Here is a 22,171-nt window from a genome sequence, read left to right on the forward strand (position 1 = left end):
ATATCCAGGCTCTGCAGAGATAAAAAGTCCACAAATTATTGATTTGCGAAGAACCGACAGCTCGTATTATATCTGCGTGTGTATCTATCTACCTTTACTTTCGCTGCATTTCCGAACCAACAAAAGTAAAATGTTTGAAATATCCCGGCAAACATGTACGTAGACCATCCTATTAATTGCGCAGTGCCTTCTATGTCTGTTAGTACGTAAAGGGTAAAGCACATCGAGACTGTGCTTTCCACAAATTGCACGAACATTAATTTGTTAAAAAAATTGTTTACCATATCGGCGAACCTGAAATAATTGAGATAAGTATTACTTCATTGTTTTCTTTAACTGAAGGTTTTTGGCAAGGAAAGTAACAAATCGCGTTCGCCACTTTGTAATAGCTAAGTCGTGTTAAAATCCAGTGTTGTAAATTAATCCCGCGGTATCAAAATTTCTTTTTATTGGTTTTTGAGACACGACATATGTATATTTTTCAACATCCTTCTTCATTTCTAAGATATACTTGTTAGAATATCAAAATAGTATTAATACCCTTAGCTTTTTTGCCGTGAAATAAGAAATCAATAAAAATACAACTTATTTCGATTTCTCCCGTAATCTTCAATTAACTTCGTCAGATCGTTAATTTGTTTAAATAGAAGCATACAGGGAACGAACCTGAATATTTTATTATGGTGCCAAACGCAGTGTTTTAACGATTGAATTTCATGTCCTTCGATATTGTGCAAGCGATAAACCAGCATCTCAAGTTGACAACATATATGAAGCAATAGGCCGACGAATAACGTGTCGAAAATACAGACACCAATACATATGATCACTAAACCCAGGAACTGATAGAGAAACGTCATAGAAAACGCAAGCCACGAGGAGGTGATGTCGAAAGGAAACCAACCGGGGAACATTAGCGCGAAACATTAATTTTTTCAATTTAAAGTCACACATCAATGTCATTCCTAATAAAGAAAGCACACAAAATGTGACTTGGATCGTATAACCCACCGCGACTTTTCTAAAAAAAAAAAAAGGAAAAAATAACATTATAATAATTTCCTTACAATTATATATATTACAACGAACAGAAAGAACTTACTCGATTAGATTGTCGTATCTCGCGTGAATTTCTCCTTCCCCATTGTTCTCTGGCACAAAGGGCTTCTTCTTGAGTAGATCCAACATGTTTATGATAGCTTTTCGCCCTAAGACTAAGCTGACATATTTGTAACTCGTGATAAATATCGCGACAGATATGTTAAAATTGTCACGCAGGTCGTCCCGCGTTCTCGCGTTGAAGCAAATGTCCAGGATTAGCGTGAGGCAGTAGCTCCACAAGTACAACGTCACGAAGACCGTATATAAATTGTAGAGAAAGCGTTTCCTCGGAGACTTCAACGTAGGCGGTAAAAAATATCCGCTGGCGATGAAAAGTTTGAATGTCCATCGTAGTACGTGCATTTTCAATATTTGCGGTATGATTTGTCTTATTTAAACTTCGCATTAGGAAAGATCGAACGATCAAGTACCTTCGAACAGTTAGGTCTTATACTATCAGTCTTCGCAATATGACTAGCAGCATTTTTTTACGGTATATTTTGATTCATCAAAAAGAACAAGCTATTTCAAATCAAATGTAGTATCGAACATGAGAATATGAAAATAAAGATTATCTTTGAAGTAAGTGTATCGTTCGAAGCATTAGATGCTACTAAGAACCGTAGGTAAACGAAATGTTTACGCTGCCTTAAATGGGATAGTTCCCTCTTGGAATTCACCCCCATGTAATTATCGTCATTATCGACGTTACCGCACTGCGACGACGTAAGAAGTTACATTTTTAATAATCACTATTATAGAGTGACCGTTTGTTTCTTTCTATTCTGCATTTCTAGCTTCCGTTTATTTTATTGGATTGAAATATACATGCTGTGGTGGCACTAAACGTCATAGTGTGTGTTATTTAACCGACGAGTTACATTCTATTTGATTGATTACCTTGAACTTGGCATCTTCCCGAGTAGTGTAGGTATATTCTTATGTAATTACATTTTTAATGACGACGTTTTCACTGTTTCTAACGTGCATTTATATTACTGCCCGCTTGCGTACCTTTTATCGCGAGCTTATGCGCGTTCAGTTAGTTTTCAAGAATCGAACAATGAAGACAACTTTTAATTATGGTTGCTGGTAGGATAGGAAACTGGAAGATTCAGAGAAAAGAGGGGGATATAAATTGAGGTAGGATTATTTGAATCAGCGTAATATTAATGTCAAGCTAGGCTATTTTCTTTCTCAGTTATTTTCGACAAATTTTCGTGCCAACGGCTCTTGGAAATAACTAATTGAAGTCATTGTCAGACGTTTGATAGGCAGTGAAATATTTCATATATTGTATTTGTATTATGTAGATACTATTTTTATATTTACCTTTACTCATTAGAAAATACGACGTTTGTTCAACTAATGTTGACATTTCTAGTTTTATCAGAGCTCTAATTAGCCAAAAAATGGTTTGACTTTTATTTCGAGCAAAAGAAAACACAGGACGGGAAATAACGTAATGGTTTATTGATGTGTGTCTTAAAAAAAAAAGAACATTTGTATTAGTCTGCATGTGAGTAGTCCATGTTTCTTATTACACTCGGATTAAAATACGACGGTTCTTAGTCGTTTAGTTTGCTTTGTTGAAGCAAATTGTACGCTGAATAGGAAGTCTTCAGCAACTGTCACAAACAAAACATTCGATAGAGAGACGATTACTAAGATAGTAGCGAAATTATTTCTGTAAAAATATTTCTTTCTAATGGTAACAGAATCGCGTAAACCCCTTGACAGTATTACAGTCCAAAACAGATCGAGGCAAGTCAAATATAGTGCTAGAATTCTTTATCTTTGCTTGTCTTGCGGAGTTGGCTTCCATTTACGTCACGAGATAGTACAATAACTTTACACGTTTACAACAAATTTACACGTAAGCAGAAACACGTACGCACTAAAGCGGAACAATAGACGTAAAAATGTCCGTTCATTTCAAAGATTATTGGACAGTGTGGCAAAAATTGCAAAATATAATAAAATCACCTTGCAATCATTTCTTTTGATTGGAATCATCCTTATTTTCTAATATATAGCAAACATATAATATAATTATTTTTGAAATTAATCATTTTCTGAGTTCTTCGTCGTTTTATTACACTGTCAAAGGGTTAAAGCGTTACTTGTTTCTTTGATACTGACTATAGCGAAAGATTCGAGGTTCATGGAGATGACATGGCAACTAGTGAATTCGATAGGTTCTAACGAGCGTCTCATGATCAGTAAAAGAATCTTCTTCGAGCTGTCGTTTAAAAATGGTAGATTACTTTCCAACACAGCGTTAGGAATTTCCAGACTCTATAAAACGGAAATATTTGAAATTGTAAAATCTCGCAATTCGGCCTCTAGCAAGACCATTAGATCACAAGTAAAACGTACGTACCTTCAGCTTGACTTCGTTGCCGTACCAACAGTAGTAGAATACCTGCATGAGCAGACACAACGTGTAGGTCGCTGTTTCCATAAATTTCGGGCCAAATTCCATTACCGACAATCGATAAAGATTGAAACACACGGCTCCGGTGCTTATCAAAAATTGCATCGACATGATCATTTTGAAGTTATCGTTCACCATCGATGCGAATCTGTAATTTATTTCCCCAGATACATAACCATGTATTGCGAAAGTCTGCTCATTTATGAAAAATACACGTAGAGATACATGAAGTATTTTTTATTTAAAGGAATCTATTAAAAGATTTTGCTTTCGAGAGGATTCTCAAAATTAATTGCCTAATATCTAGGTAATTGAGAAACTTTGCGAAGAAGAGAACGGTTCTAATGAACGAAGATTGAGAAATTTGCTTATATTTATTTATATAGTAATATAATATTAAAACAAACTTGTATATGCGGTGATGATGATGTGCACAGAATTTCGCCGAGTAATCTTTGTCCGTAGTAATGTTTTTCATACGGTGTTCAAGGATCTCGAATTGGCAATAAATGTGAATCAGTATACCGCTGAACAAACAATCGCAAACGATGTTCAAATTCGTGCTGAATATCGTGGCCAGGATCTGATGAATAAAGCTAAAAAGAAAGAGAAGCGGTGAATTGTAGTCATAAGGTATCCAGGCTCGAAATTTCAGTCTTCCATGTCTGAAGTCTGTAAGAAATGCGCCTATCCATAGCCAGGCCACGAAGAAGTGAAGTACAAACGAGTAAGCTTTGGAGTTCCATCTATAAATGTAATACAATTAATTCTACCATTGTCGTTTTACAAATACAGCGAAACCTCGATTATCTGCATTTTAATCATGGCATGCTATTCGAATTTCTTTGTTTTTAAATTTATTTTCTCTTGAATAAAAAAGCATTTACGCTTGAGCTGTTTTATAAATATTAAATAGAAGCAAACGCTTTTAAACTGTTTCATAAATATCGATATTAAACGAAAACAAAAGTTTTTAAATAAAAATGTAATAATTTCTCTCAATTACTATTCTCGTTTCTCGACTTTTCCGACAAGGGATCATTCTCAAATCTTTCATTAATCGAGGCTCGACTGCTATTTCAATCTTTATCGTACTGTAACTACAATACCAACTTACTCGATTCGTTCCTCGAATTTCGTTCGAATTTCAATCTCTTCGTCGTTCACAGGTACGAAAGGTTTCTCTAGCAGAACGCCCATTAAAATTTCAATATTTCCTCGATAAATTAGTAGCACAAGAGCCTTGCAACAGCTGGAGAACAGTACCAGCGTTACGTACAAATTTTCACTAAAATCATCTTGATTATCCACATTGATGACAAGATCCAGAATCAGCGAAGTTTCGAAACTGAAGAGCAACAGCAACACGACGATCGTGTAAACATCGTACAAAACTCTTTTCCATAAATATTTCCACGTGGACGGTCGTATAAGACCGGTCAGAGTAAGAAGCGCGAATGTCCAACGTAAAGTGTGCATTTCGAATTTTTCTAAACTTCGTTTCTTATAATCCTCGATATGTTTACAAATGTAAAATAATTCTAATAATAAAAAATAATAATTGAAGGCAATATTGCACGCGTTCGTAGAAGCGAACTAATAATTAATAGATTGCAAATTTTCACACATTTGTGGGAAATTTAAACATGACAAAATACACGCAATACACACAGTATGCAAAAATATACGAAACAAATATCTATAGGTCCCATTCCTTCAGTTGTTTTCATAACAATATGAATTTAAATAAATATCCACAAAGTATATTCCGACCGATTAATTCTTTACCGAAAGATATTACCAATAACACAGTACCTAAATACTAGATCGAGTTCGCTCAAATGAACCAGTTAATTGTCAGAACTGTACCTTTAGATTTTACCTTGGAAACCACTATCTTCCGTTACAAAGTACGCAGTCGCGCAATTACTTTTGCAACAGTTACAAAACAAGATACCGATAATTTTATGTCTTGCTGTTTCCCCTTTCTTCTTTCAACGTGAATTCACGATACACGTTGTTAATGTCGATGGCGATATTGACGGCGGTTTGCTTGAAATATAAATGATCAGCGTGCAGAATGGAACGCGATGGTCGTTTTCCATAGATAAATATTTAAAAGGTGTCCAGGCTTCTTCGAGAGAAGAGAAGAGAAATTAATGGTAAAAGAGGAATGAGTTCCGTTATAAACGTAACGCTTCTGTATATTATTTATTGTTTCGTTTATTCCTTTCGCATACTCTACATTCCTCCATTGCGTGTGTCCATGAAAGGGTCGTGCCTTTATTCGTCTCTCGAGAAGCTGCTGCTTGGCTCGCTAATCTCTGCTACATACCTTGCAGCAGATTGTACGCCGAATAAGAAGTTTTCAACAACTGCGACAAAGAGAATTTCGTATGATGGTATGAAACACAGATTATACGTTGATAATAAAACTATCAATCCAGTCGGAACGTCTGGTATCGAATTTCTCATTTCTGCAATTATTGGAAATATGAAGTATATTATTGGTAATATCAATGTCTACTTTTATTGGAAAAGGAACATATTACGTATATTGGTTCTTGCGGATTCTTATTTTACAGGGAGAATTGAAACTTTCGTATTTAATTCATTTTTACTTCTTTATGAGACTTCATCTGGAAAAAATATCCAATAAGATGAAAAAGTTTTTAGTTTCGTTTAGTTCAGTTCAGAAAACTCTGCGATAGACTTATCTGATTTTTTAGCGATTATTAGACAATAAGGAAGCGTCAGTCAGTCAAAAAGAAAAAAAAAAGGTCGATTCTTTCCATACTAACGATCACGAACGACTTGAGATTCATCGTCACCACGTAAACACTAGTCATTTGTATGGGAGATCTCGCACGCATCATGATCATTAACAAGTCCCGTTTAGTGGTTTCCTTGAGCGCTAGCCAGTCGATTTCAAAAATCATATTAGAAATTTCGAGGCTCTAAATGAAGAACAGACAACGTTACTGGAAAGATTTAACAAAAGAAGATTAAACCAAACGATAATTGCGTTATCGTTAAGGGAAATACCTTCAGCTCAACTTCATTCCCATACCAACATAGAATGTATATCTGTGTTAACATACAGCTGCTGAACATAATTATTTTCACAATCATCTCGAGCGAGATGTTCGTTCCCGTTAAGATGTAAAGATTCATGCATATCGTCAGCGTGCTCACTGCGAACTGAACGAAAATCATCAGTTTAAACTCTTCGTTTATCATGGTGGCGAATCTGCAATTGTTTCGTCGACGAACGAATTACGAAATATATGATATTATTTTATATATTATCGAATATGAATATTATTCCTCGATATCGGTAATCCCTTAACTGTGCAACGAGTTTCTAGCTTACTCGCTAAATATTGAATACAAAAGTTGATATGATAAATGACGTAAATTCTATAAATGGAGATTTTTAACGTAAAAAAGTTGATTATACGTAGGATGATAATAAGCTGTGATAATTGTATATCGAAACTTAAAGAAATTGTCTTATATGAATTGTACGTTGTAAACTGCGATATTCTATCTTCAGTTAAGGGAGTAGAAGAAAATGAAACGCTGAAATACGGGGTATACCGTACCGATAGATGAGATTATGATAACGAATGCACAGTTTGCAATCATTCGTGCCTTGTTCGATCTTTTTCAAGCGATATCCGAAAATTTCGATCTGATTGCAGATGAACATCAACAACGTCCATATGAGGCTGTCGCAGGCAACGTGCAGCAGACCATTGAAGGCGTGAATTAAAATTTGTTGACTGTAGATGAAGCTATAGGTGGCTGTCGAAGTATTGTTCCAAGGTAACCACATTCGAAACGCTAGCTTGTGACGTTCGCCTTTGTACAATGCACCGAGCAATGTTAACACCGACATTACCACCACTGACGATTCAACTAGAAGTGCGTAATAAAACGCGTTCGATCTGTGGCGATTCGTAAGGTGATAGGTAATGTCATGTGGAATATATCTATCTTTATTGATAATTATATATACGAGAATGATGTAGAAAATTATATCGTAGGAACTAAGAGTAAACATATTGAAAATAATTGGGTCGTCGAGAGCAAAGCGGACTAAGTTCGAAACGCAACAAAATTAATAATTCTCTGTCTAAAACACACGTATTTGTATTCATTGTAACGTAATGTATTCTTTGATTTGAAAAAATTAATTCTTCCTCTTTTGTATGATTTAATAACGTTCATTGGAATCTATGAAAACTGTAAAGTCACGTTCGCAGAAAAGAAAGAAATGTTTGGTACACTTTTGCTCTCAATACCAAAATTATATTACGTAAAATATTTACCTGGCTCGTCTTTCACACTTTTCTCGAATCTCGATCTCCTCCTTCGTTTCTGGTTGAAAAGGTGTGCTCTCTAGCATATCCGTTATGACGATGATATTCTTACGATTGGACAATATACTGTACATCTTGAGACACGAAATGAAAAATGTCAGAGTTAGGTAAATATTGTCGCAGAACTCATCTAAGGTCTCCACGATGAATATTAGATCGATGAATTGACAAATTGAGCCACCATACACCAACAGTATCACGTAATAACGGTAGACGGTGTATGCAACATTTTTTAATGGCGATAGCAACGGCGGTCGCCAACAGGCGCATATTGTCAAAAAACGATATGTCAATCGTAACAGATGCATCGCTCAGTTTTTTAAATTTCTGCACCGATTGCTCGTTCCTATAGATATTTCTGTATTTTTAAATTTCTGCACTAATATATTTCTCTTCTTCGTCTCTGACGTTTCTAATCATCGTCCGATGATTTTTTGAAAAGTAAAGTTTCCTGTGAAAATAACGATTATTTGGAAATAATAGTAAATTTTAATGGATGTTTTAATAGATGTAGAGATTAGCTTCTGAAAATAATAACAAAGTATCCGATCGATACGAATTTTTCTTCTTAACACTTGCTTGAAAGAGCTTTTGCTTACAATAGCCGAAGACCCTTGATATTATTTGGTACGGTATGCTGACAAACTGGAGATATAAGAGAAGAAAGATACGAATGTCGACGAAATGCGTTGTCGTATAATATATTTAATAGCGTGCGACAATGTATAGACACGGAATATCGATACGTATCGCACGAAGATTATCGTTCATAAAACTTCCCCCTTTCTGGTGCATGGACTATATTATTATTGTAATTCCAGGTAGATGCATGGAAAACGTCCAGAAGGAATTTAAAATTCCTCGCAACTATTTATTTTCGAGTCTTTTGAATTTATATCGTCTTATGCATAAGACAACAAGTTTAAATATTTAACGACTGGCAAGCAGAGAAATTGACCAGATGCCATGGACATAGAATGGAATAGAACATAGACATTTCTTTTATTTCGAAAAAAACGTTCACGAGTATCGATAGAAATTTCATTTTGGATGGAAAAGAGGACGAGAGAATATGAAGCAGGCTTCGTATAAAGGTAAGTTGAATTTTAGTATCTTTAGCGTGGCAATTGCATGATTTACATATCGTTGGAAAGATTTCATTGTATTAGCGTTTCTTGAAGGTAACACGTAAAAATTAGCATCGATCGTCTCCTGCGGAAAGGTGTGGAATATTGTTTGACCGCAGAAATTCCAAATTTTTAATTTCGACATTCAAAAAGCTTCGAATTCCAAAAGTTCGACGCGTTTGTTTGCTTGTGACGATCAGTTTTAATTTTTACGAGAATCCTCGTATTTTAAGATTCTTTCGTCCTTTGGAGCAAATTGTACGTCGAGTACGACATTTTCAGTATCTGTAAGAGACATAAACGTATTAATAAATCAGTGAAATCCTTGCTTTGTGAGACACATGTCTATATCGATTCACAAATGTATTTGGACATTTACAATTAGTATAGAAATTTTATAAACATATTATACGTGCTATGTATGTATACATATGTATATAGAAAACTTTATGGAATTTTTGTTTGAAATTCTATGAACATTTATGTAAATTCATATTTTTAGAAACATTGTTAAATAAGTGGAACATAGATAGAACACTATTTTACTTGCTAGATGTATATTATATGTAAAGAGTATTATACTTTGAACATTTTGCATACTTTCACAAATTATGTGCATTCTGTGCACTTATACGCATAAATGTATAAAAATCTGCAATTTAATGATTACGACTAGTCATAACTCATCTCTTCAATTTCAAAATGTTTTTTGTAACATACGCAATATGTTCATAACAGGTTCCTATTAGTAGATATCCAAATACTTTCATGACTATATATATTTTATTCTATGTACTAACGTCCACGAAAGTTTTCAAGTCCATCGTAAATATGTAGGCACAGGTCAATTCGATCGGTTTCGTGGCTCTTCTCATTACGTTTATCAAACTCTTCTTGCTGCTATTATCAAACGATATCCAATCCGCCTCAAAGATTGCATTCGCAACCTCGACACTCTATTGTTTCGCATATCGTCGAATTACAATCCATAATCGAGTAGCTTTAATTTTATCAGATAACTCGGTTCAGTAAAATTTACCTTTAATTTGAGCTGATTTCCATACCAACAGTAGAAGAAGACCTGTGTCATCATGCAGGTCAGGTATAAGACGAATTGCAAATATTTGGAGTTCACTGGCGCGTTCGACAATTCGTACAGGATAAAACACACCACGAAGGTGCTCGATAGAAGTTGAACACCTATTATTTCTTGAAACTTCTGCTGTATTATCGAAACGTATCTGCGCTTAAACATAACGCGAATGTAAGATTTGTTTGAAGAGGATTTTATGAAGAAATAAAAATACACTTGTACGATGTTGGTTAAATACGAGAAAAATGCCTTATGATTTAACAAATTTTAATATATACCGCGCATAAATTTTATAGTAAATGTATACTTAAACTGAATATCGTATGATATTGATGTATGATATGAATGTAGAATGTAGAACAATTAAAATACTCTCTGTAATACTCTCTTCATTAAAATTAAATTACAGGTTTAATGCTCGATATGAATGTATATCATTTTTTATCTTTTATCTTTTCTCCATAAGAAGCTAAAGTCAGCTTGTATGCATTAAATGGCAGTGTATATTTTTCTTTGTACGTATATTCTCAAGTTACATGAAGAAAGCAATTCGTATTTATAATATTTTATGTTATTATGTATTACGTTAGTTACTGGATGCTGAAATAATTCTATTTATTTATTCTAACGGATAACACTGACCCGTATAAATAATCGTGAAAACGCACGATTTTTCCAATGTCAGGTCTCGGTTCTTTCTTCAGTTCCATTACTCTATGCTTCAGGATTTCTTGCTGGCCGCAGACGTGAACGAGCAACCCGCAAACCAGCACATCACAGGCCACGTTTAGAAGCGCCGTGCCAATCAGTGCGATGATCTGATGAGCGTACGCGATGTAATAGCAATTGGACACAGAATAGTTGAAAGGCAGCCAGGCTTTGTACGCGAGCTTCCGGTCGCCGAAGTCAGTGAGGAACGAAAATAATATCATACAGGCAACCGTAAGCATCACCATAATCGTGTAGTAGATCGTGATCGACCTGTAAAGCGTCTATAAAGGTTTGTCAATCGATTTACCTATGCTGATACCTGATTGAAAATCGAGAGCGATTAAAAGGCGCTTGTGCGCTTGTTCTAATAAAGAAAAAATAATAAAAAACAAAAAACGATTTAGTTTACTTCTAGAAGGCCTGCTGAAGGGTTTTGTAGTTCTCTTTAAGAAGCTATATCTGGTCAAATTCAGTTATCTTCGATTTCTATAATTGAAAAATCGAAATGGTAGAAGATACAGCTATCACGTGATTAAATGAAAAGCAATGAAATATGATCTTTTTTCAGCCAGAAAGAATGTACATACACCATTTCCAGGAAATATGGCGGAGGAAATGTTAGAACAATTTATTTTAGCCTTTAACAATCCACATTATCTCCAAATAGCCTACTAATGAGATTCCTGGTTCTTTTTAAGGTATTTACAGTGTAGATCGACATTCTTACGATTTCTTGGAAATTTTGACGATACGTAATTTGTAGTATATTGTTTATACATGCTTCAGTTTTTTGAAATGGAAATATTCATTTAGAAGAATCTTTTCTTTCTTTTTAAATTAGCCATCTTCTCACTGTTTTCGAATAAAGATAACGCGAATTACATAATATCGATAATTTCGGCGTCCGAAAAATACCGCATACAATATTCGTATTAGAAAATATCATAAAATTCGAAGTTTGCCGCTATGCCCATTTCTGAATTGTTTGTTAGCGAGCGAGCGTAGATTATACAGACAGCCAAGAAATTTCTTCTTCGAGGAAGAATCTCCTCGAGGAGAGATAAGACACGCTGAGATAAATTCTTATATTAACAAACATTGAATTTTAAATTAAATTTTGAAACCGGTCATTTGAGTTAAATAATAAGATTAGTGTTAAATAATTGAAAATAATAATTGAAAAAACTATATAATAATGAAAATAATCATATACCCGATGCTTTTGTCGAATCTTCTTCGGATCGTAATCTCCTGCTCATCTATTGGTTTACAAGGCTCCTCGTCGAGCTTCCTGCTGAGGATTCTAATCGCTTTATGGTTGACCAGAAGCGTAAAGATCTTGCAACAGGAAAGAATGGACGCGATGAACATGTAGAAGCTGTCGCTTAACTCTTCCGCCGTTCTTACGTTCAGTATCACGTTCAGAAATTGCGAGATGCAGAAACTGCACAATAGAAAAATCACGAACGCCGTGTATGCAGCGTACAACAACTTTCCGTAGAATGTCCGACAAGACGGTGGTATCCAGCATCCACAGACGATTAATATATTAAAAGCTGGCTGCAGAATACTCATTTTCCACTCGGAAGGAATTTCTACAGGAGTTTGAAAAAGAAAGATAAGCCTATTATTATTATTATTATTATTAAGAATAATCTTCATTGATCGTGTCATTATTACAGTAGACCCTTGAACAACACGGAGATTGGAAACATTGACTAATTGTGTAATTAATATTTATGCAAATTCATATTTTCACGAGTGTGATTAAATAAATGGAAAACGATAAGCCAGGTAAACGATTGTTTTATTTGCTAGATATCATAATGGGCAATATATTTTGAATACTGTACGTATTTTTGCAAAGTGTACTCCAATGTGTATGTTTAATAATATCCTATTGTTAACCGTAAGTCTTGTTTTATATGCTACACTACATGTTAGAGAAAAGAAAATCGTATTTAGAAAGTTACAAGAAACAATTGCGAATCCTTTGATGCTGTACACGAGTGTGTGATTAAGAATCAATGGCAAACTACACGTCTTCCTAAACCGAAATTACATTTGTTGGTTACTATTTCGTCGTTTAACAAAAACAATTCCAACCAAAACGCAATTGGCTGTTTATTTACTCTTCGATTTTTAAATAAAAAAAATTCTATACAATCGCGTAGATAAAGATCTCAGAGAAATTTCATAAAACACTGGCCACTATAGGATTAGCTATATCTTTACAGAATGGTACCTATAGAAAGCTTTCTTTTCACAAGAAAGATATTGTCCACATTCGCCTACCTTGATATGCACGCACCGTATCATTATCGTAATGTCTATCGTGTGTTACAGTGCCATTTGCGAAGTTACATTTTTATGAATTTCTTCGGATAACCGCTTTACTTAGAACTCGAGTCTTTTATCATTTATTGTACACAAGCACAACATCGTTTGTACGAAATCGATTCGTTTATTTTGAGGAAGCTCTAACTTACGACAAATGAATAATAAAAATGATACCAAATGAAAAAAGCTGGAAACACTTTGAGGAAACTTATTTCAGAAAATTCTTATTTTAGCTTTACGAATCAATCCTTAAATTTTCTTACACCTGTAGTCGAACACCCTGCACGCGAAGAATGATTCATAGTCCATGAAAATAGGAATGCAAAAGCATTCATGTTACAAAAATAGTATTTGTTCTGTGCTTTGTAATATAAATGAATTTATAGATAAATTTAAATAAATTGTAAAACATAATAATCTTGTGCCATTATTTCACATCTTATCCTCTAAGATAAGTATGCAGTGAATAAGTGAAAAGTTTAAAAACATAAGTACAAAATTTCTGCAATTCTAGGAATCTCTGAAACAAATAGAATAGGAAAGATAAGTAAGGTTTCGGGCAAAGATTTTTGTTCCAAAATTGGAGATGTGTATCAGGGAGATATGATGTGTAAGGAAATGGCTAAATTTTCTTACCTTGTTTTCCTTACTTACCTTCCTTTCTGCATTCTTGCTATTTTCTTTAATTACCTTTATAAACGATTCTCGAATTGCAATTTGTATGTTATAATATTGTCCACTAATTTCTATTTACTTACCTTGGGGTGTGGAATATTAAAATGGAAGGGACGATTTATATTTAGTGTAAATTTTTATTAAAATAAAATGCATTTACAATAGAGTAACATAAATAGTACGATTTATTAGTTACAAACGCTTGTATAGTACATTGTGGCTAGGCTTGTTACTTTCTATATTATAAAAAATTGCATTCAAAAGTCGGAGCTGTTTGTACAGTTTTTTATACAAATAAAAAGATTCATGGTTATTTAATTATTAGGACCATTAGTAGGTTCCGTCTGGGTGCGATCGTCCTGCAACTTTCGGCATTTTTTTATTCGTAGAATCTTCTAGTTCTTTTGGTTTGTAATAATGAGGTGCTACCTCCAAAAGCCACTTGCTTTCGATTTCTGTCACCTGTATAATTACATAGAATTATATCTCTCTTTTTCAACTGCTTCAAACAATATTCATTTCACAAATGATTATAGACAAAGCAATTTTTAAGTTTCCGTATTTAAGTTTTAATTACTTACTTGTCTCATAAATTCCTTTGTAGTGAAAACCAACTCATGATAAAGTAACCAACGTGGCAGCTCTTGAAATAACGAGCTATTAGGGTGAATGGAAACCGTCTGATTATGTTTTGCAGTTTTATAGTGACCTCCTTTTGACAATCTTGCCACGTGATAGAAATATCCTGCTGTGATAGCCTGAAATGATAATAATATTACCAAAAATACTTTGTATTTAATATCACTACTTAATAATTGTAAAAACAAAAGATCTGATACCGATCATTCTGATTGGTTTGGTAGATCTAATATTAGTCAGGCAATATTTAAAATTTGTTTCAGCTACATAAAGAAGAGCTACAAAAAAGAAACAGACCAAAATGCAAATAGATTATTTAATCGAGTCCTCACTAAGATTTTGTTTGAATAAATGGAGTTCAAACAAATGGAGCTCTCTATTGTACAACGAAAAGAAACAAGACTGGCAAAGTACGTTAATCTGAACCCACTCACCTTCCTGATATTCAGCGTTTCCGTGATACCCGACACAAGTTCCATCTCGACTCGCTGCATCAATCCGACTAATTGCTCCCTAACATCTCTAGCTCTTTTCATTGATCGATGTTGAATGAAATTCTCATAACACCAATGAGTACTAAAATCACTTTGCTGCCACTGATTGTACACGTTCAATAAAGTTAAATGATCGCCACCAGGCACATGGAAATTCTTTCGAGCCGTGTCTGCGTGAATGATCTTGTCCTTAGGCCTGTAGAATATGGCTCCGTTCACAGATAACATGGCAGCTATCGTGGCTACTTCCTCCGAGCAGCGATATTGTTCGCTAGCCAGCAACATCTTCGCCATCATAGGATCTAGCGGAAATTCAGCCATTCTTCGACCCAGTTTCGTTAATTCTCCGCGATGATTCAAAGCTCCCAACGCGTATAGCTGTTCTAAAGCTAAGACCAACGTTTCATGCGGCGGAGGATCCAGGAAGTCGAAATGGACTAAATCGTTTATTCCCAGAGCTTTCAGGGTCAGCACGGCATTTCCTGTCGTTTGATAATTTAATTAAACATAGAGAATTCACGAGACAAGTAGGCAAAATGACATTTCATGATAACTAGACTGTGAATTTTTATGGAAATTTATATTTGTATGCATATAACTAAAGAAGTGGAATTTAAACAGAAATTCCTTTCATCTATTAAGAATTATAAAAAGTACTGTATTTTCTATATTATATGCATTCTACGCATTTTTACATCTTTAAATTTTGCATAAATGAAAATGCAAAAATTTTTAGTCTAGTGACAAAGTTATTCATACCTAGATTGATCCTCTGAATTTCAGGCACGGTATTGTCTTCGAGTTCGTGTTGGTAAGCCCAAGCTGTGTACAGTCGAAAGCACTTTCCTGGAGCTACTCTTCCAGCTCTGCCTGCTCTTTGATTCGCAGAAGCTTTGCTAATCGGCACGACCATTAAACTTTCCATGCCTGTTCGGGAATTAAAATTGTTCTGTTTCGCGAATCCAGGGTCTATCACGTACACTATGTTGTCTATCGTTAATGATGTCTCTGCTATGTTCGTAGCAAGAACTACCTGTACAATTAACAATTGGAAACATTAAAAGATAAATAGCAAAAGTGATACGTTTAACGAAGGAGAAATATACAATTTATTTTTCATACTTTTCTCGCACCAAGCGGAGTGGGTTGAAATATTTTTGCTTGCATATCGCTTGGAAGATTAGCATATACGGGTAGGATTAACAGTTCTCCTAATTTCGAACCTAGTCGTCTTACTCTTTCTTGCAACATTTCCTGACATGTTTCTATCTCGTCTTGACCTAGTAGAAATTTATTAAAAAGTAACAACAAATGACCAAACCAAAAAATATAATAGTGCTTAAATTTTTTAAGTACTTTAAATTTCAATAAGTCGGAGGTCTAGTTTGTCATTATCGTGAAACAGGTAGCGATTTTATTCTAGAAATACTCTCGAACCTTTTCACAAGGAGAAGAAATAGATCCAGCGAGCACAAAGAAAAGACACAATATTTCTTGCTAAATCTAATTATTGTTCTTGTCATTAGGAGTGAGATTAAAGTAATATACTAATACTAATAGTAATAGGATTGAGTTAATTAAATTTAGGCAAAACAATTCTTTTGAAATTCCAGCAAAAGTTATTGTACTTGCTTGTAGAAGTATCTGATTGAAAAACCTGTTAGGAACACCAGTACATCGCCAGGTGGCTGAGTGGCGTGTATTTGAAGAATGGAGACTACGCAGGCGTCGATGTAATCCGCTTCTGGTGCTTTGGTATAATAAATATCAACGGGAAACCGGCGACCAGGTATCCGAAATATCGGTGCATCGTCGAAGAATTCACTAAATTTCGTAGCGTCTAATGTAGCGGACGAAATTAGGAGTTTTAGATCTGTTCGAAACCTTGTTATATCCTTTACTAAACCAAACAAGATATCCGTGTGCAAGGTACGTTCGTGTGCTTCGTCGATGATCATAACACTGAAAATAACGTTGTTTCGTTAAAGCAAGTACGAAGACGTTTGTTAGTAACTAAGAATCAGTTTGAACAGTGTTGGCAAATCTAAATTTAATACATTCACCATGGAGCTGATTTCGATTAAGTTTCTATTCATACGAATTGTATTATTTTCGATTATGGGGAACAATGAAATATATAAATATAATTAACTATTACATTCCATAAAATATGATATGTATTGTATATCGTATATATTTATACATTTTCATTGTATGATGCCATTTATACCTGTAAGAAGCCAAATCTGGTTCGCTGAGAAATTCACGGTGCAGGGTACCATCGGTCATATATTTGATACGAGTACGATGAGAGGTGCAATCCTCGAAACGAATCGCGTAACCCACTTCATTTCCCAATTTAACAGCCATTTCGTGAGCAACTCTCGCAGCAACAGACATGGCAGCTACCCTTCTTGGCTGCGTACAGCCAATAATTTTATTATTCTCCGCGAATCCAGCTTCGTATAGATATTGAGGAATTTGCGTAGTTTTCCCTGAACCCGTTTCTCCCTCGATTATCAGCACCTAAATCGAATTAAATCGCAAGATAGCAATCAATGCTTATCTTATATAATTTAAGTTTGATTTAACGAATTCTGTAAAGTACTTGATGGTCTTTGATAGCCTGAATGAGATCATTTCTAAAGGGATAGATCGGTAAACTCCTTTTTGTCTCCTGTATAGTCTGTAACGCCTTTACTTGTGGAGGAGGACTATCCTCGCGTTTCCTGTTCTTCTCACTGCCAGGCATACGTAACGCTTGAACGAACTCCACTTCATCTTCCAGCAGAAGATCGTAGTCCTGTTGTGCTGAAATTAATAGAAATTAATAAAAAGTAAGATACGAACATTTTAACACGTATCGACATTGAATACCGTGTACCTTTTCTGTCTTTTGCGCCAAATCGAAAGACAGCAGAAGACATCTGATCAGATTCCCATTTGCTTTGCTCGGATTGTGGCGGTTCGTTATCGGGAACTTCCAATTCTGGTGCCACTTTCCCCTTTTCCAAAGGCATATAGTAACGTTGCAACCTTTCAAGTTCTCTGGCTTTCTCATGTTCTTTGGCTAACTGAAGCAACTGCTTTTTATGCTCCCGCTCTTTCCTTTCCCGTTCTGTTAATCTGACATTAAAAAGAAAGATGTTAATAGAGTATGTAATTGTACAATTGCTTTGTGTAATTATTGTGTTGTATTAATAAGAAATTACATTTCCTCCTCAAACAGATATTCATCGTCAATTATATCAGCTTCCAATTCAGCCACCTTATCCTCTTTACGTTTCTCCAAGTATTTCCTACGAGATTCAACACGCAGTTTGGGTACCAATTTCTCTCGCATGTCTGTTTCCATAATTTTGAGTCTCTTGGCAGCCTCAGCTGGTTTTACAAAAAAGTATTATTCATTATTAACACTTAATAGTGTCATTAATAATAATACTAATACACATTGATATTTAAATGTAACTAATTACAATATATTACTGAATTATGGCACAATATGTACAGATTAAGTATAATAATGATAATAAATTGTTTATAAGTCTTGTGAAATGTATTTATTGTACCAAATATTTTTATTTAATATTTTTATAAAGTTTGTAATTGTTTCTAAAGCATAAGATTATAAAGGATCATAGTCTACCTGCACCTGAACCGGCTGGCATAGCCACCTTTCGTATTTTACTTTCATCCTTTGCTTTCAGTCGATTAGCGAACTCATCTCTTTCTTTAATATCTTTCTTACGTCTTTCCTCCTCACTATCACTGTCCTCACTCGAGGATTCCTTTTTTCTGTATTTGCTCATTGTGTATTTGGAATCACCAGCAGATTATATTTACCTTTTATCAATCAACACGGTACACGACCGTGTCAAATAATGACAAGAAAGCTGTATAAACCACCGTAATATTATTTTCTTTTCCTTACTTCGATATCACTGATTTTTTCGAACGTAAGTAACATACAATATCTGTCATTTTATTGGAATAACAAATATTAGAATATAAATATAGGGAGCAAAACAAAATGTTCCAGGTTAGGTTCCCTTAACCTCTTTGGTTTCTACGTGAAAAGGACTCTATGCCTTTTAATGTTCATTCATTTCATTTCATTCATGAAAGAATAACATAATTTGTACGATCATCACAGAGAAGAACGATAAAAACTTATCAACCGCAATTTAAGCGATCAACTATTTTTTGTGATTCAAATAACTGACAAACTGACTCGCGGCCATGCGACTGTACGAATCGTACAAATGGATTACGTTGCCAAGCAACGCGTGCGAAGTCACGTGACACACAGCATGCGTAAATTCATTCAATAAAAAAGTACGCGCGCTATTTCATTCATCGTTCTTTTGATTCTCCTAGTTATGCTTTTCTGCAATTTTTTTTCTTTTTTCTTTATAATCACACGCATTTATCTAATATATTTATTTATGATCGTTGTATAATATATAGTGTAAAATATTGAGAATGCATTGAAAATTTATTAAAAAAGATGAACGTAAACGGGTAACGTTTTACATAACATAAACAAAGCCGACGAAGTTTGTTCATTTAAAATTTATTTCTAGAAGAAATACGTCATTGCGGTAATATATATATGTTATATGTTATTCAGAAGCCAAAAATATTCTCCGTAACGGGAACAGTTTCGATCGATTCCAAATGTGTATCGATTCTCCGACCATAATATAGCCCACGTGAAGAATGACAAGACAGCGCACACTAAACAGAGCCGATCGTTGTCTCGAATATACTTTTTATTATACATACATTAATGAAAATATATACATGGTAGACTGTAGCTTGTCGAAGCAGCGAAATGTCAATGTATAATCAGCTACAGTATTCGCACACGAATTTCCGTGTAACAATTACTGTTCTTTTTTTTTTTTTTTTTCGATACGCTATCGCGACGTTCCCTTACTTTTCTCCTTGATTAAAGGCAGAGATCGTCGTGACTTTAGGAGGCACGTATAGGCCGACACGTGTAGACCATTAAATACGTTACGCTCTTATCTTTAAGAATTTGTTTTTTCAACCGTGAACCGAATGGATCTCGATCGTGATCGAGTTTCTTTTTTGTTTTATATATAGTACTATACTACTATATATATACCCATATATATATATATATATATATGTATGTATATATACATAGTGCTATAATACTATAGTATTTGATACTTTCGCTGGCTTCGATTAACATCTGAATTCTTTATCTCTCTCGTTCACACCCTCTCTTTCTCTCATTCTTTCTCTCGAATCTCACGTTTCTTTCCTATTCTACAGCACAGCCAAACACTTGCTCGATCACTCGCCTTCAAAAACTTCGTTTTATCTTCTTTTCACCTCTCCTCTTCCCTCTTCCTGTTCGTTTCTCTCTTTCGCACCACTCTTTTCAACCGTCGTTACAACACGATCTCTTTCTTACGGCGACGTATTGTGTACTATTATACCAATAGACTACACACTGCCATCGGTGAACAATTCTTTTTCCCTTCCTCTTCTTCGTGTTCCCTTTTGTTTCTTCTTTTCAATGTTTCGTTCGTTTATTACGATAATCTTCGATTTCAAACGCGAATGAATACCAACGTACATCGCTTTCGAAAATCGACCACGATTTCCTAATGCACGACCAACAGGATTCCCGACAGGCTCTTACGTCTCGTAATGTTTCCACGTAACGGGACTCGATTCTATTATATTCAACATGCAATTTGTTGTACTAACGATTCGTTCATTTCATAGAGTCGCGAATCGTTCGTAATCGATCATCAAGTCACCGAGTCTTGATCATCGATCACCAACCCATCGTTTACTAAAAATAACGTTTCCACGAGCGTTTACAATGACTAAGAAACTATACATTTTCCTCTCGATAGTTCTATCCGTTTGACTTTCTCTTTTTCCTTTGCCACGGACGATTTTGAACTGGTTTTCAATACGTTGAAGGAATATATTAAGAAATCGTGCAACAGCGATGGACATTCAAATGTTTTTCCCCGTTTTCTACGCCAAATCGAACCAGCCGTACGTATAATTTACAATCTTATTAAATGCCGTGTAACGGGTTAACCGATGCGAATAATTTAATAGCCTCACCGTATCGAGACTAGGTTTTCTACCTGTAACATCGTAAAAATGCATAAACGTTCGCGTGTATAATGTATAATATCGTATAACACGGAGAAAGAAGGTTAAAACGTATTCGACGTTCTTGAGATCTGGCGGTTTTCTTTTCGATTCTAAGTTTCGAAAATTGCAGCACGGATTGTTTCACGGGAAACGTTGAGAAATACTTATCGCTTCGAACGGTATTCAAAATATACAAGTTTCCGGCTAACTTTGACTATTTACACGGATCACGATATCGCTATGCCAAGAATTTCATAAAAGAAAATATTTCGATCTTTCGTGGTTTCTTCGAGTCTGCTCCAAGTATTTAATTTTTCGATACTGAAAGAGATTTCAGGTGTATCAAAATCGTTGATACACCGAATGTCCATCGTTAAATAATTGCGCGTGGGTGCACGGCTGTCGGGCGCTCGACGAGTTTCGTTTCAGCCAAAGAGAGAGAGAGAGAAAGAGAGAGACCCTCGAAAATTCTTAGTGGCTGGCACATATGAGAGTCTTTTGTTTCGTTTCATTATTATTAGTTTTTAAATCTTGTACATCCTCCGCCACACAGTAATTCTTCGTGGAATTTCGACTACGTGATTATATAATTTACAAGTTTTGCGGCGGTTCAGGCACTGCGATTGACTTCATATTTTGAGCCGAACTCGATCGAACGAGGCGCCAGGCGACAGTCGTGCGTACGTTCGCGTGTTATTTTTTCACGATTAATCGAATATGCGGAAAATTTCAACTAAGTTCGTGGACGAAACAACGCAACAGATTCCTTCAACGAGACCCGCGAGAGGTCGGAGAAAGTTTCACGAGTGATGGATATAGAGTGGTGTTATTGTTCGTTCGTCCTTTCGCGTTGAAGCCTATCCTGCTGATTCCCCTTCGTGCATCGTTTAATCGCTAAAAAAAAAAAAAAAAAAAAAAAAAAAAAAAAAAAATAAAAATAAAAGCAACACCATGCAGAATATTCCGAACGACACATTACGATGATCACGTTATTTCTCACTAAGGATGACATGCAGCGT

The 22,171-nt window shown here is 35.0% G+C and overlaps 5 protein-coding genes across 5 annotated transcripts; all 5 read right to left on the reverse strand.

Moving 5' to 3' along the window:
* Positions 1-92: 92 nt before the first annotated feature.
* On the reverse strand, positions 93-1,484 carry LOC112213841 (odorant receptor Or1-like; the record flags this gene model as incomplete). Its single annotated transcript, XM_033323958.1, has 3 exons — positions 1,103-1,484; positions 667-915; positions 93-294 (listed from the first exon to the last, which is right to left on the reverse strand). Coding segments are annotated over exons 1-3 (813 nt in total), but the record flags the coding sequence as incomplete, so codon positions are not given.
* A 3,079-nt stretch (positions 1,485-4,563) lies between these two features.
* On the reverse strand, positions 4,564-5,193 carry LOC112213840. The gene has a single exon (XM_024371507.2). The coding sequence runs from the start codon at positions 5,015-5,017 to the stop codon at positions 4,652-4,654; it is 366 nt and encodes a 121-aa protein (XP_024227275.1). The 5' UTR covers positions 5,018-5,193; the 3' UTR covers positions 4,564-4,651.
* Positions 5,194-9,023: 3,830 nt separating this feature from the next.
* Positions 9,024-10,406, reverse strand: LOC105681601 (putative odorant receptor 85d). The gene is made up of 3 exons (XM_033323957.1): positions 10,090-10,406; positions 9,851-10,006; positions 9,024-9,335 (listed from the first exon to the last, which is right to left on the reverse strand). Exons 1-3 carry the CDS (start codon positions 10,303-10,305, stop codon positions 9,279-9,281), a joined length of 429 nt encoding a protein of 142 aa, XP_033179848.1. The 5' UTR covers positions 10,306-10,406; the 3' UTR covers positions 9,024-9,278.
* Positions 10,407-10,754: 348 nt separating this feature from the next.
* LOC117152390 lies at positions 10,755-12,445 on the reverse strand. The gene is made up of 2 exons (XM_033323956.1): positions 12,068-12,445; positions 10,755-11,124 (listed from the first exon to the last, which is right to left on the reverse strand). The coding sequence occupies exons 1-2, from the start codon at positions 12,427-12,429 to the stop codon at positions 10,755-10,757; spliced, it is 732 nt and encodes a 243-aa protein (XP_033179847.1). The 5' UTR covers positions 12,430-12,445.
* Positions 12,446-14,031: 1,586 nt separating this feature from the next.
* Positions 14,032-19,355, reverse strand: LOC100741403 (pre-mRNA-splicing factor ATP-dependent RNA helicase DHX16). The gene is made up of 11 exons (XM_012392353.3): positions 18,649-19,355; positions 18,215-18,383; positions 17,887-18,128; positions 17,611-17,813; positions 17,233-17,528; positions 16,660-16,964; positions 16,125-16,282; positions 15,762-16,035; positions 14,943-15,484; positions 14,451-14,627; positions 14,032-14,331 (listed from the first exon to the last, which is right to left on the reverse strand). Exons 1-11 carry the CDS (start codon positions 18,809-18,811, stop codon positions 14,200-14,202), a joined length of 2,661 nt encoding a protein of 886 aa, XP_012247776.1. The 5' UTR covers positions 18,812-19,355; the 3' UTR covers positions 14,032-14,199.
* Between the last annotated feature and the right edge of the window lie 2,816 nt (positions 19,356-22,171).

The sequence above is a fragment of the Bombus impatiens genome, unplaced genomic scaffold (assembly GCF_000188095.3).
Source record: "Bombus impatiens unplaced genomic scaffold, BIMP_2.2 scf_1349, whole genome shotgun sequence".
Taxonomy (NCBI): domain Eukaryota; kingdom Metazoa; phylum Arthropoda; class Insecta; order Hymenoptera; family Apidae; genus Bombus; species Bombus impatiens.

Excerpts from the sequence above, each read along its gene's own strand:
- LOC112213840 (XM_024371507.2), bottom strand. The coding sequence starts at position 5,017 with ATGCACACTTTACGTTGGACATTCGCGCTTCTTACTCTGACCGGTCTT.
- LOC105681601 (XM_033323957.1), bottom strand. The coding sequence starts at position 10,305 with ATGTTTAAGCGCAGATACGTTTCGATAATACAGCAGAAGTTTCAAGAA. Across the intron at positions 10,007-10,089 it reads GAAATCAGCTCAAATTAAAG|AGTGTCGAGGTTGCGAATGC; the intron begins GTAAATTTTACT and ends GCGAAACAATAG. Across the intron at positions 9,336-9,850 it reads ACTTGAAAACTTTCGTGGAC|ATACTGAAAATGTCGTACTC; the intron begins GTTAGTACATAG and ends TGTCTCTTACAG.
- LOC117152390 (XM_033323956.1), bottom strand. The coding sequence starts at position 12,429 with ATGAGTATTCTGCAGCCAGCTTTTAATATATTAATCGTCTGTGGATGC. Across the intron at positions 11,125-12,067 it reads AGATTCGACAAAAGCATCGG|GTCGATCACGATCTACTACA; the intron begins GTATATGATTAT and ends GACGCTTTACAG.
- LOC100741403 (XM_012392353.3), bottom strand. The coding sequence starts at position 18,811 with ATGAGCAAATACAGAAAAAAGGAATCCTCGAGTGAGGACAGTGATAGT. Across the intron at positions 18,384-18,648 it reads GCCAGCCGGTTCAGGTGCAG|CTGAGGCTGCCAAGAGACTC; the intron begins GTAGACTATGAT and ends TTGTAAAACCAG. Across the intron at positions 17,814-17,886 it reads TGGCGCAAAAGACAGAAAAG|CACAACAGGACTACGATCTT; the intron begins GTACACGGTATT and ends TATTAATTTCAG.